At 45.3% G+C, this 12,686-nt stretch overlaps 2 protein-coding genes across 2 annotated transcripts in view; one reads left to right on the top strand and one right to left on the bottom strand.

The window, feature by feature from the left end:
- Positions 1-12,686, bottom strand: part of hlcs (holocarboxylase synthetase (biotin-(proprionyl-CoA-carboxylase (ATP-hydrolysing)) ligase)) — a 197,445-nt gene that overhangs the window by 36,646 nt on the left and 148,113 nt on the right. The gene's annotated exons all lie outside the window — the stretch shown is intronic.
- sim2 (SIM bHLH transcription factor 2) overlaps positions 1-12,686 on the top strand; it is a 75,884-nt gene that overhangs the window by 27,065 nt on the left and 36,133 nt on the right. Inside the window, exons 2-3 of the mRNA XM_078408789.1 lie at positions 8,447-8,529; positions 9,428-9,517. Of these exons, the coding sequence (XP_078264915.1) occupies positions 8,447-8,529; positions 9,428-9,517 (173 nt within the window). The remainder of the gene's footprint in view (positions 1-8,446; positions 8,530-9,427; positions 9,518-12,686) is intronic.

Genomic DNA, 12,686 nt, shown 5'->3' with positions numbered 1-12,686 from the left:
TTCCGGACATTATTTTGCAATAACTCAGATCACAAGTTTGTATTCACTAAATGTTAAGATTAAAGCAGATGAGCTGTAAAACACCTGTAAATGATGTACTACAGCATGTCTAACCAGAACGCAGGTCAGCAGTTCCATACATTTCAGCCCATTAAATAAAAATAAGGAAATTTAAATTGTAGGTAGAGATGTAGGAGCATTATATATCATCGTTGAATTGAAATGCAAGGTTCACGTTTTATTGTGGAGATAGAGAAAGGGGGGTGCAAAAGTAGGGAGTTGCCGACTTCGGTGAAACAAAATAAAAAGATTAATTGGAATGTAATTTGTGTGAAAAGGTGTACAGGGCACGGATTCCTAAATTGCATTCAGGAGAACCTTGTTTTTTGTTGCGGTTCGTAGCAAACTCTTTCCCAAATCGACCCTGGCTACAAAGAATTTGAGAACTTCTCATCACACACAGCGACATTTCAACCCGGAGAGAGATAAAACGGAATAATTTCTGAGCGCCTAGTTTAACTCTGGTGATGGATAATAATCAGAATCATTCGAAATGGGCTGTTTTATCCCGTTAGTCCGCATGGATATGCTAAGATATGATTCAATCTGCCTGGTGATTTTTAAGCGGGGGGGGATAATGGGGAGAATAGATTTGTTTCGGTCAACAAGGATTTTGACTTGCAACTAGCAGTTCAAATAATGTAAGGTCGGAGAATCCAAGGAAGAAGGGAAAATTGAATTTAAAACTGGTTCAGTGAAAGTAAACAAATTATATTTTTGGCTTTGAAATGCTGTTAGCAGTTGGATTCCATAATACTGAGTTCAGTACTCAGGCCTTGCTTTTTTGTCACATATATTCATGATTTTACATTTAAGAGTAACGAACGTGATAATTGTAACCAATCTAAATCAGTGTCAGTTGATTAGAAAAGTAGTTAGTTGTGTGGTTGACAAAGAGGAGAAAGGTTTTTATCTTTCAGGAAAATGACGATAGTCTGGTGAATTGGGCGAAAAAGGGCCAAGTGGAATTCAGTTTGGTGACATGTGCCTTACTGTGAACTCATCGACCTGAAACTCATCGACCTGAAACTACGACTCTTGCTTCTCTCTCCACAGATACTGCTTGGCCTGTTGAGTGTTTCCATCATTTCCTGCTTTAATTTCAAATGTCTGGCATTTACAGTTTGATGTTTTTATATTACAAATTAGTTGAGTTTATACGAACAGGTATGGGGGACGCGGAGGGGTGGGGAGGTCTTTCAACGTAAGCCCTCCAATCCGTAAAAAGCAGCAAGGGAGGTTAATTACGTTGATAAAAAGACGAATGAGATATTTTATTTTCTATATAAGATTATTTTAGAAGTTTCTATATATAGAGATGGATCACATGTCATTGCCGATCAATTTGTCCCTCTTGGCAAGTCCCATTTGTCTGCATTTGGCTCATATCTATCTAAACCCTTCCTAGGTAGACACAAAATGCTGGAGTAACTCAGCTGGGCAGGCAACACCTCTGGAGAGAAGGAATGGGTGACGTTTCGGGTCGAGACCTTTCTGCAGATTTAGACCAGCATCTGCAGTTCCATCCGAAACCCTTCCTATCCAGATATCTGTCCAAATGTCTGTTGAACTCGCTTATATAGCTTCCTCTGGTAGTTCGTTAGAGATAAGGATCACATTCTGAGGGACAAATTTGCCTTGGGGTCCCTTTATACCCCCCCCCCCCCCCCCCGCCCCTCTACTTAAGCCTATGCCCTCTAGTCTTAGATTACTAAAACAAGATTGCTCTGAGATCGCTCTACCTGGACAAAAGATTGCAAGTGTTCACTTTACCGCCTCGTGATTGTGTATACTTCATTAAGGCCAACCCTCAGCCTCCTATGCTAAAACTCAAAAGTCCCTGCCTCTCCCCATAACTCAAGCCCCCAAGTCCCGATTACATCCTGGATAATCTCTCCCGCGCCCTTTCCAACACGATCACATCTTCCTTGTAGATGGGCGATTGGAACTACACACAGCACGCCAAGTGTGGTCTAATCAGTGATTAGTGCAGCTAGATAGACACAATTATTTTGAGTAACTCAGCGGGACAGGCAGCATCTCTGGATAGACGGAATGGGTGACGAAACGTCTCTCTTCGATGTAAACTGGCATCTGCAGTTCCATCCTACACATTAGTACAGGTAGACCTAAGCTATGTTATTTGGAAAGAGCGCAGAAGACAGCACTGCCGGCTCTTCTTCGACTGTAGATAGATTTAAAAAAACGCTGGAGTGATTCAGCGCGTCAGGCAGCATCCCTGGTGAAAAGGAATAGGCGACGTTGCGCGTAAGAACCCTTCTTCAGACTGAAAAAGGGTTGCGACCCGAATCGTCACCTATTTTTTTCTCTCCAGAAATGCTGCTTGACACGCTGCGTTACTCCAACATTTTGTGTCTATCTTCGGTGTAAACCAGCATCTGCAGCGCCTTCCTACACATTTCTTCTTCGGCTGTGCTGGTTAATTCGGCCGGCAGGACAAGCGTCCCGGTGAAGGAAATCCGAATGAAATCCACAGGATCCTGACAATGTTTAACAGGCCAGGCAGCGTCTGCGGTGACGGAAGAGGTTAACCTCCAACTGACTTTGGAAACAAATTAGAGAGCCAAGAAAACCACATGTCGCCGGTTTTGGATGAGCACTTAGTGGGGAACAGTTGCGGTTGGGGACTCAAGCGAAGGGTTGGAAGGCAGGAGTTACTAAACAGCAAACAAGAAAAATCGTGCGGGACTGATGGGGTTTGCGTCAAGTGAAGTGAAAGGCGATACAAAATGGGAGCTACATCATGGTCACATGGACGCACACAAATAACCTGACCGTTAAATTATTCAGGCTGCAGCACCTCCACAATCCAATAACATTATTGGTCGTCAGAGTGCGATCAAACGATAGAAACATCGGTGGGCGCGTCTCTCTCTCTCTCTCTCTCTCTCTCTTGTCTAAAGCTTCCTCCTTGGTACCGGGGGTTATAGGTTGTGAGGTCTGTAGGTTATAGGTTGTGGGGTTGTAGGTTGTGAGCTGTGGGGTTGTAGGTTGTGGGGTCCAGAACCAGGGGCCACAGTTTAAGAATAAGGGGTAGGCCATTTAGAACAGAGATGAGGAAAAACTTTTTTAGTCAGAGAGTTGTGAATCTGTGGAATTCTCTGCCTCAGAGGGCAGTGGAGGCCAATTCTCTGAATACATTCAAGAGAGAGCTAGATAAAGGTCTTAAGGATAGCGGAGTCAGAGGGTATGGGGGAAAAAGCAGGAACGGGGTACTGATTGAGAATGATCAGCCATGATCACATTGAATGGCGGTGCTGGCTCGAAGGGCCGAATGGCCTACTCCTGCACCTATTGTCTATTGTCTATTGTCTATTGTCTGTAGTTAGTCTGAAGAAGGGTCTCGACCCGAAACGGCACCCATCCCTTCTCTCCAGAGATGCTGCCTGTCCCGCTGAGTTACTGCAACATTTTGTGTCTATCTGCAGGTTGTGGTGTTGTAGGTTGTGCTGTTTTAGACTTGACAATCAGGGCCATCACATCCCAGGTTCATTAGTTTAGTTTACAGAGATACAGAGCGGAAACAGGGTCCTCGACCCACCGAGTCCGCACCGATCAGCAACCCCCGCACATTAACACAACACAACAGGTTCCAGGGATAATTTTACATTTATACCAAGCCAAACCTGTACGTCTTTGGAGTGTGGGAGGAAACCGAAGATCTCTGAGAAAACCCACGCAGTTCACGGGGAGAACGTACAAACTCCGTACAGACAAGCTCCTGTAGTCAGGGTCGAACCCGGGTCTGTGGCGCCATGTGGTTGTAGCTGTGCCGCCCATCTTCATTGGTTTTGAACGATTCAATCCGATAAACTGAATTAAAAGAAACTTTCACATATAGAGACCATACCAATACCAAACGGTGCCTGGCCTATGAATAACCACGAGGAGGCTGGAAACCGTGGGTCAAAATATTATCTGATGTTTTTGCTAGAAGATAATTGGATATTTAAAACCGCAATCGGAAACAATAAAAACGCGAAACACAAAGTGCCGGAAGAACTCAGGCGGGTCAGGCAGCATCTGTGGTGGGACAGATACGGGTCGAGATCCTTCTTCAGACTGATTGGAGGGGGCGGGAGGGGGGGGGGGGGGTAGAGACTGACAAAGTGAGTTGGGGCTGGGGAAAGACTGCAAATTGTAGGTGGATACAGGTAAATGGAGGGGTTGATGTGCAAATTGGTGGAGTACATGATATCTGCCAATCACCCCCCCCCCCTCCCCCTCATTTGTAGTCACCTATCACTTAAGGTAGACATTGAACGCCAGAGTAAGTTGTCAGGTTTTGTCCCGATCCCACCTCTCGTTTCCAGCTTTCACCTCCTTACTCCGATCAGTATGATGCAGGGTCCCGACCCGAACCTTCGTCTGTCAGTTTCAGGCCGATATCAGGGGCAGCACAGTGGCGCAGCGGTAGAGTTGCTGCCTTACAGCGACAGAGCCCCGGGTTCGATCCTGACTACAGATACCATCTCCCTATGACCGCGTGGGTTTTAGTTTAGTTTAGAGATTCGGCGCGGAAAACAGGCCCGTCGGCTTCAAGCCAACTAACCTACAAGCCTTTGGAGTATTAGAGGACACCGGAGATCCCGGAGAAAACCAACGCCGGTCACAGGGAGAACGCACAAACTCTGTACCCGTGGTCAGGATCGATCCAGGGTCTCTGACGCTGTAAGGGAGGAACTCTACCGCGCCTTTCTCGGTCCCCCCGAGAAGTTGGTGGGGAGCCGCGTCCTTAAATTATCCTTGGACTCCTCTGCTGTTGCTGGGTGCAGAGTTGCGGGACTTTTAGCTCAGGACAAGATGTCCAGCTCGCAGCTGCGAGGGATTTCTGCGGCACCTTGCAGGCAGGCGCTGGTGTTTCCCGTGCGCGCACTGCCAATGTCCACCTCAGTGGGAGAGGGAATGTGTGGAAAGGAACCTCAGAAGCTGGTTTAAACCGAAGACAGACACAAAAAGCTGGAGTAACTCAGCAACGGGGACAGGCAGCACCTCCGGAGAGAAGGAATGGGTGACGTTTCGGGCCGAGACAACACCCTTCTTCAGACTGATCGGAAGGGTCTCGACCCGAAACAACACCCATTCTTCCTCTCCGGAGATGCTGCCTGTCTCGCTGAGTAACTCCAGCATTTTGTGTCTATCTTCGGTGGTAGAAGGGCGTGGGTGTGGGAGAGGATGGGAAAAAAACATTGGGCGGGTTCTGGAGTACTGAGGGTGAACTGTGCGGGCGATGGTGGTAGAAGTGAACATTGGGATTTTGGAATTCTCACTCCAATATCTAAAATGTGTATATCTACAGATGTGAATATAATCTATTATTGTGCATCAGCCATATATCTATGTATGATATTGAAGCATCCGCCGATTAATGGAGTCTACCATTTTCTTTCACTTCGCAAATTAATAAGTAACATATTGGCCATAGGTTTAAGGTGAGGGGGGGGGAAGGGGGGGAGATTGAATAGGGACCGAGGAGTAACTTTTTTACACATAGGGTCGTGGTTTTATGGAACAAACTGCCGAGGAGGTACTTGAGGCAGGTACTATCGCAAATTTTAAGGAACATTTAGACGGGTGCGTGGATTGGGTAGGTGTAGAAGGATATGGATCAAACGCAGGCAGGTGGGACTAGTGCAGATGGGGCATGTTGGTCGGCGCAGGCAAGTTGAGCCGAGGGGCCTGTTTGCACGCTGTATAACTCTATGACTGTAAATCTAGATTTAGAGGCGGTTGAAGCTGGAATCTTGAGCAAAACATAGAGTGTTGGAGGACATAGAAACATAGAAAATAGGTGCAGGAGTAGGCCATTCGGCCCTTCGCGCCTGCACCGCCATTCAATATGATCATGGCTGATCATCCAACTCAGTATCCCGTACCTGCCTTCTCTCCATACCCCCTGATCCCTTTAACCACAAGGGCCACATCTAACTCCCTCTTAAATATAGCCAATGAACTGGCCTCAACTACCTTCTGTGGCAGAGAGTTCCACAGATTCACCACTCTCTGTGTGAAAAAAAAACTTTCTCATCTCGGCGGGACAGGCAGCGTCTGCGGGGGGGATGGACAGCAGACCCTGCTTCAGACCGAATTGCTTCTTCGGAAGTAATATAGCGAATCTCACACTCAAAGTCAACATGAAAACCCGTTATTATATCAGAGTGGTTGGCTACAAAGCCACATCCAAGCTATTTGGATTGTGGCAGTGCGGGCTAGCAGACCGTGACGGCAGAAATTAACAGCTGGGAGAACCGCGATGTTAAGAGCATGTGCGGTCTAACAGCATACAAGAGAGAGCACAGCACCCTCCTTTCCAAAACATAACACAATCTCAGCCGATGTTTCTTAGTTGATGCACGGATTCCTCTGTGAAGCGTCGGGACCGCCGGATAGAGAGAGATCGCAGAGGGGCTGAGTTGATTTAGGCTCTGATTTGTTCTGTACATTTTCATGCCTCTAGTTTCCCTCTCCTAGTTTGACTCTCAGTCTGAAGAAGGGTCTCGACCCGCAACATCACATATTCCCTTTCCCCAGTGATGCTGCCTGACCCGCTGAGTTACTCCAGCATGTTGTGTCCATCTTTGGCCGAAGAGTTAATGGTACATGTGTTGGATGGGGTTGTTCGAATGGTCGATTTATTTTTTTGTTTTGCACAGTGGGAATGGACCAAAAATGTGGTTTCGAGCTCAAGTTTAAATGAAATAGAGCATGGAGTACATATCCCGCTTTACCTGCATTCCAATACACGCGTTCCCCCCTCTGACAATGGATTTAATGATACAATCAGTTGATGGAATTCACAATAGATGCGCTCGCCTTTTAAACGCAAATGCACTCCGTGAACACCAAAAAACACAGAGACGAATCACATCTGCACCACACAGCACAGTGTGGCTCAGCGGTGGGGTTCCTGCCTTACAGCGCCAGAGACTCGGGTTCGATCCTGACTATGGGTGCTGTCTATACGGAGTTTGTACGTTCTCCCCGTGACCTGCGTGGGTTTTCTCCAGGATCTCCGGTTTCCTCCCACACTCCAAAGACGGACAAAGGTTAATTGGCTTGGTACAATTGTAAATTGTCCCTAGTGTGTGTAGGATCGTGTTCGTGGCGGTGATCGCTGGTCGGCGAGGACTCCGTGGGCCAACGGGCTTGTTTCCGCACTGAATCTCAAAACTAAAGTAAACTAAACTAATATACACACGCGCAGTAACGCATTGCAGCCTTATATGTCCAAGAAAATACGCATTTACACACTGCCCTCAACCACGGAGACATGCGTGTTAAAACTAACACCAGTAAAAAATACCGAGACACGAGGAACTGCAGATGCTGGAATCTTGAGCAAAACACAAAGTGCTGGAAGAACTCAGCTGATCGGGCATCATCTGGGAAGTGTATGGATAGGCCGACTGAAGAAGGGTCGCTACGTGGAACATTGCCTACATCAATTCAATTTACGGATGCTGCCAGATCAATATAAATGCTATGTGCATGATAAATATTCATTTATAGAGAGCATTAAACGCCGTTGAAACACATAGCATCCTAACATGCACCACCTTCCAAATGTGCAGCGCCCAAAACTGGCCACTCTGAACACTGTCTCAATATACTACTGCTGTACACTTGTACTCTATCTGAGATGCTTATATAAGAGGTATCTCCGTGCGTATGTATGGTGATACTTGTACTGAACTGGAAAGCAAACATGAATTTCACTGTACCTCGTAGACGTGACAATAAAATACAATTGAACCGAGCGTATAATCACAGCAGGTTCGGTAGCAACCTTGCGAATCTATGTTAAACAAAGAGAATGGAAAATATTCTCTAGCGAAATACGGTGAGCGAAACTAACCAGGGCGTGTCGGCAAATTTAGTTGTTGGTTTAGAGACACAGCGCGGAAACATGGCCTTCGGCCCAGCAAGTCCCAACGACCGGCCATCCCCGCACATTAACACTACCCTGCACACACGAGGGACAATTTTACATTTATACCAATTAACCTACAAACCCGTAAGTCTTTGGAGTGTGGGAGGAAACCGACGGTCTCGGAGAAAACCCACGCAGGTCACGGGGAGAACGTACAAACTCCGTACAGACAAGCACCCGTAGTCAGGATCGAACCTGGGTCTCTGGCGCTGGGAGGCAGCAACTCTACCGCTACGCCACCGCACTGCCCCAATAAATAATAAAGTGTGCGAACATTCCCCAAAGTTTGTTTTTGCAGAATGTGTAGGTTATTAACTAACGAGCCGCCATAAATTCATCAAACATAATGTTTCTGTCTGGTCGTTTTCACCATCTAGAGTTAACAACTGAAATCGTTTGAAAACTGCTGATGAAACCTTGTTGTTTCTCAAACAGGTCTGGGAGACGCTTGGGGACAGGCGAGTCGTGTAAGTCCCCTGGACAATATGGCAAGAGAATTAGGATCCCACTTACTCCAGGTAACGGAACTGAAAGAAAGTGTCCATTGCATTTCACGCCACCCGTACGTCAGGCCTGTGGTACTGTCTATAGACACAAAAATGCTGGAGTAACTCAGCGGGACAGGCAGCATCTCTGGAGATTCTTCAGAAGGGTCTCGACCCGAAACATCACCCATTCCTTGTCTCCAGAGATGCTGCCTGTCCCGCTGAGTTACTCCAGTATTTTGTGTCTATCTTCGGTGTAAACCAGCATCTGCTGTTCCTTCCTACACTGCAGTACTGTCTACCAGTCTGCTTGCTCTGTAAATACGTGTCAGCAATGTGTAAGCGGACAGACCAGTCGGCAGTGCAACAGGCCAGAAATACGGCGTTCACGGTTTGTATTACTCATTATCACCTTCCCCGCAGCCAACAATGGACCATTGTGGGCTCCACCTTTCCTTGGTGGATCCGGTCTGTCTTTTTGCACATCTTTCATTAATTTGCTCGATGTACCTTTTCACATCTCTCGGTTCCCTCTCCCCTGATTCTCAGTCGAAAGAAGTGTCTCGACCCGAAACGTCACCTATTTGTTTTGTTCTCCAGAGATGCTGCCTGACCCGCTGAGTTACTCCAGCTTTTTGTGTCTATCTTGGATGTAAACCAGTATCTGCACTTCCTTCCTACAGAAATGCAGGTTCAGGCGAATGCAAAGGACAGAAATTATTTACCACTCTGCCTTGCTTTATGTTTCCACATCTCAAATAATTTAGTACGACAATTCCTATTTGAGATATAATTATTGATCTCCGCACTGAGCTATTTTGCATTGGACTAATATCATTGTAATATGCCGTGGCCAGTGCAGTAAGACATGCTGTTAATGTACAATGTGCTGACTGATAGCGATTTCTCTCTTACTTGCTGTGCGTTTCAGACTCTAGATGGCTTTGTTTTCGTCGTAGCGTCCGATGGCAAAATCATGTATATTTCGGAAACCGCCTCGGTCCATTTAGGGTTGTCTCAGGTAAGGAACCGTTTATTCGGACATTGCATGCGTTTCGGGACTGCTGTTTTTGTACCCCGCTAGAGTCGTTAATCTATTTGTCAATTGCACCCCCATCAAAACAAAACAACAGCTAAATCGAATGTTATATTTGAACAGCAAATGCCGGAAAAAAAGGAAAAAAGAAAAGCCTTATAGGACCAGCATGCCTGCAAATATTCCCAATTGTATAATCAGTAGGAAAAGGTTGCACAGAGAAATTAGCGGGTTGCCACAGAAATAAAGCAAGATAACCATTTATGGAGATGATCAGAGTCTCCATTGTTGGAACGGGGCGAGCTAATATTTGGAAAAGCTTTCTGTTCAAAGAATGTCCCCTCGCAATCTTCAATCCTTCTTTCAAGTGGTAACTCCACATTTCCTGGCATTTTAATTCCTCTATATTTTTTTGACAACTTTAAATGAACACAGGGCCGAACAAATCACAGTTATTTTACTTTTGTTTGCACATTATTAATTGATCGAACCGTAGGTGCTTAGGCTGCAAGAGAATATGGACGGACGAAATGACTTGCCCGTTGTAAGTTATAAAACTGATACAAATACGCAAGTCCTATTTTTTTTCTCCAAATTTAATAGAAGGGAATGTGACCCGCAGTCTCCCAACTTTCTCCGACATTTATGGTGCATTGGTACAGAATTCGCTCAAGAATGCGCAGCTTTTCACCAGATGTACGTTTCCCGCAGCACTAGTTTCTGCTGCCGTTTATATTCCCAAACTCGCCCGATATTTTACAAACATGGCAAGTCGAGAGATTACTCGAATCCCACGATTGCACGTTGCAGTTTATTTCCATGTATTTTTTACTTCAGTTTTCATCGCTTCATTTTTAGTTAATGTTTTTTTTTAAAGAAAAGGGATTCCTAATCTAATCGGTTGACCCATTGAACAAAATAATTTGTACACTAGGTGTTAAGCCGCGACCTGTCCAATCTTTATTTTGACCCTCAGATTTTGAAATGAAGGATCAAAGTGCCTTTTTACTTTTCACATGCTAATGTGATCTGCGGGTTAGTTCCAAACCGAACCCTTTCTCAGCCTCTGTGTCTGGAAGAAATCTCACCGTCTCAAGCCAGATGGTTATACATGCAACATTTCCACTCAAGTGTCAATCCCTTCTGGTGGAATGCAATGTCCTTTTATTCTAAACATTGCTTCCATCTAGTTGCTAGGTTTCAAGGCGTGTTGAAATTAAAGCAAAATATATCATTTCCAACAACCTTATTTTACACCAACTAGTTAATGACTATTAACTACCAGATCCAGGGACAGTTTCTTCCCAGCTGTTATCAGGCAGCTGAATCATCCTACCACAACCAGAGAGCAGTGCTGAACTACTTACTATCTGGTGACCTTCGGACTATCCTTGATTGGACTTTGCTGGCTTTACCTTGCACTAAACGTTATTCCCTTATCATGTATCTGTACACTGTAAATGGCTCGATTGTAATCTAGTGTCGTCTTTCTGCTGACTGGGTAGCACGCAACAAAAGTTTTCCACCGTACCTCGGTACACGTGACAATAAACTAAACTGACTATCTCGTCACCAGTCATGGGCATTTTTTAGAGAGAAATACGGAAAATGCTGCAAATATTCACCAGACTGTGTTTCCATGCTGTTATGACTGTATTACCGGCCAGCATCTGAGGGGGGGGGGGTGAAAAATCATGGCAATGTTTTCAGCTCCATGATCCCATGAACTATCAACAAACTCCCCAAATATATATCAGAAAAGCAAGCAACTGGCAGATGCTGGAAATCTGAAACTTGGAGGGAAAAACACACTCACGCAGAAAATGTTGGACACACAGCAGATCAGCCAGCAACTGTGAAAGGAGAATGGGCAGCCATATTTCAGGCAACAACATTTCTTCAGAATGCAGCAGGAATTTCATAGAAAAGCAAAAACTGTAGATACAGTAAATAGAGACAGACATACAGGGCACATTTACACTAGTCCCTTGCTTGATCCCTAACCCTCTAGACCTAGCCTATCCTATCAAAATCCTTTTCAATCATTGTGAGCCAGCCTCAACTACCTCCTCTGGCAGTTCATTCCATACACCCACTACCCTTTGTGCCAAAAAGTTACCCCTCAGGTTTCTATTAAATCTTTTCCCCGTCTGCTTAAACTTATACCCTCTTGTTTTTCATTCCCCAACTCAGGGCAAGAGACTCTGTGTTTACCCAATCTATTCCCCTCACAATTGTGTAGACCTCTATAAGATCATCCCCTCACCCTCTTGCATTCCACGGAACAGAGTCCTAGCCTGCTCAACCATTCCCCTACACTGGCCAAAAAAAATCTCTGCCATTTTATCAGAAATACATTATTTTATCTGAAATATAAATGGAACATGTTGATGAAGTTTCTTTGGGTTGCTGATGACAGGTCAACAACTGCGGAGTTTTTTGACATTTCCATTCTTTTCAGTTTCATGGGGTCTTGGTTAGCACCCATTTGCAGTACTGCAAAAATGGTAAAGCATTGTTTACAGCAACAATAGCCAGCAACTGGTGCTCTCTCCAAATTACTAAAACAGCTGTGGGCTTTCAAAATGTTGATATTTAGATAAAAGTATCAAGGAACTGTGAAGGAAAGGCAGGTAAATGAATGTGAGGATACAAGTCTGCACTAATTAAGTAGCAGAAAGCCATGTCTACAACTGCCTCCCTAGTGTGTTGAGAGTGAGAAAGTGGAACAACATAAAACTAGTGTAAAAGGGTGATGGAAACATGGACCTAATGGGTCAAAGAGCCGGTTTCCATGCTGTAACTCTAAACTAAATTCAAAACAGTGATACAGCAGGTAGAACTGCTGCCTCACAGCACCAGAGACCCAGTTCAAACCTGACCTTGGGTGCTCTCTTTGCAGAGTTTGCACGTTTCCCCTGTGAGCGCGTGGGTTTTCTCCAGGTGCTCTGGTTTTCTCCCACATCCCAAAGACATGCGGACTTGTCCATTCATTGGCCTCTGTAAATTGCCCCAAATGTGTCGTCAATGGATGAGGAAGTGGAATAACATGGAACTAGTGTGATTGTTCGATCGATGGTCAGCATGGACTTGTTGGGCTGAAGGGCCTGTTTCCATGCTATGTCTCTAAACTAAACCTAAAACTAAAATGCAC

Source organism: Rhinoraja longicauda, chromosome 12 (assembly GCF_053455715.1).
Source record: "Rhinoraja longicauda isolate Sanriku21f chromosome 12, sRhiLon1.1, whole genome shotgun sequence".
Classification (NCBI taxonomy): Eukaryota; Metazoa; Chordata; class Chondrichthyes; order Rajiformes; family Arhynchobatidae; genus Rhinoraja; species Rhinoraja longicauda.
This window is presented reverse-complemented; position numbering and strand designations above follow the sequence as displayed.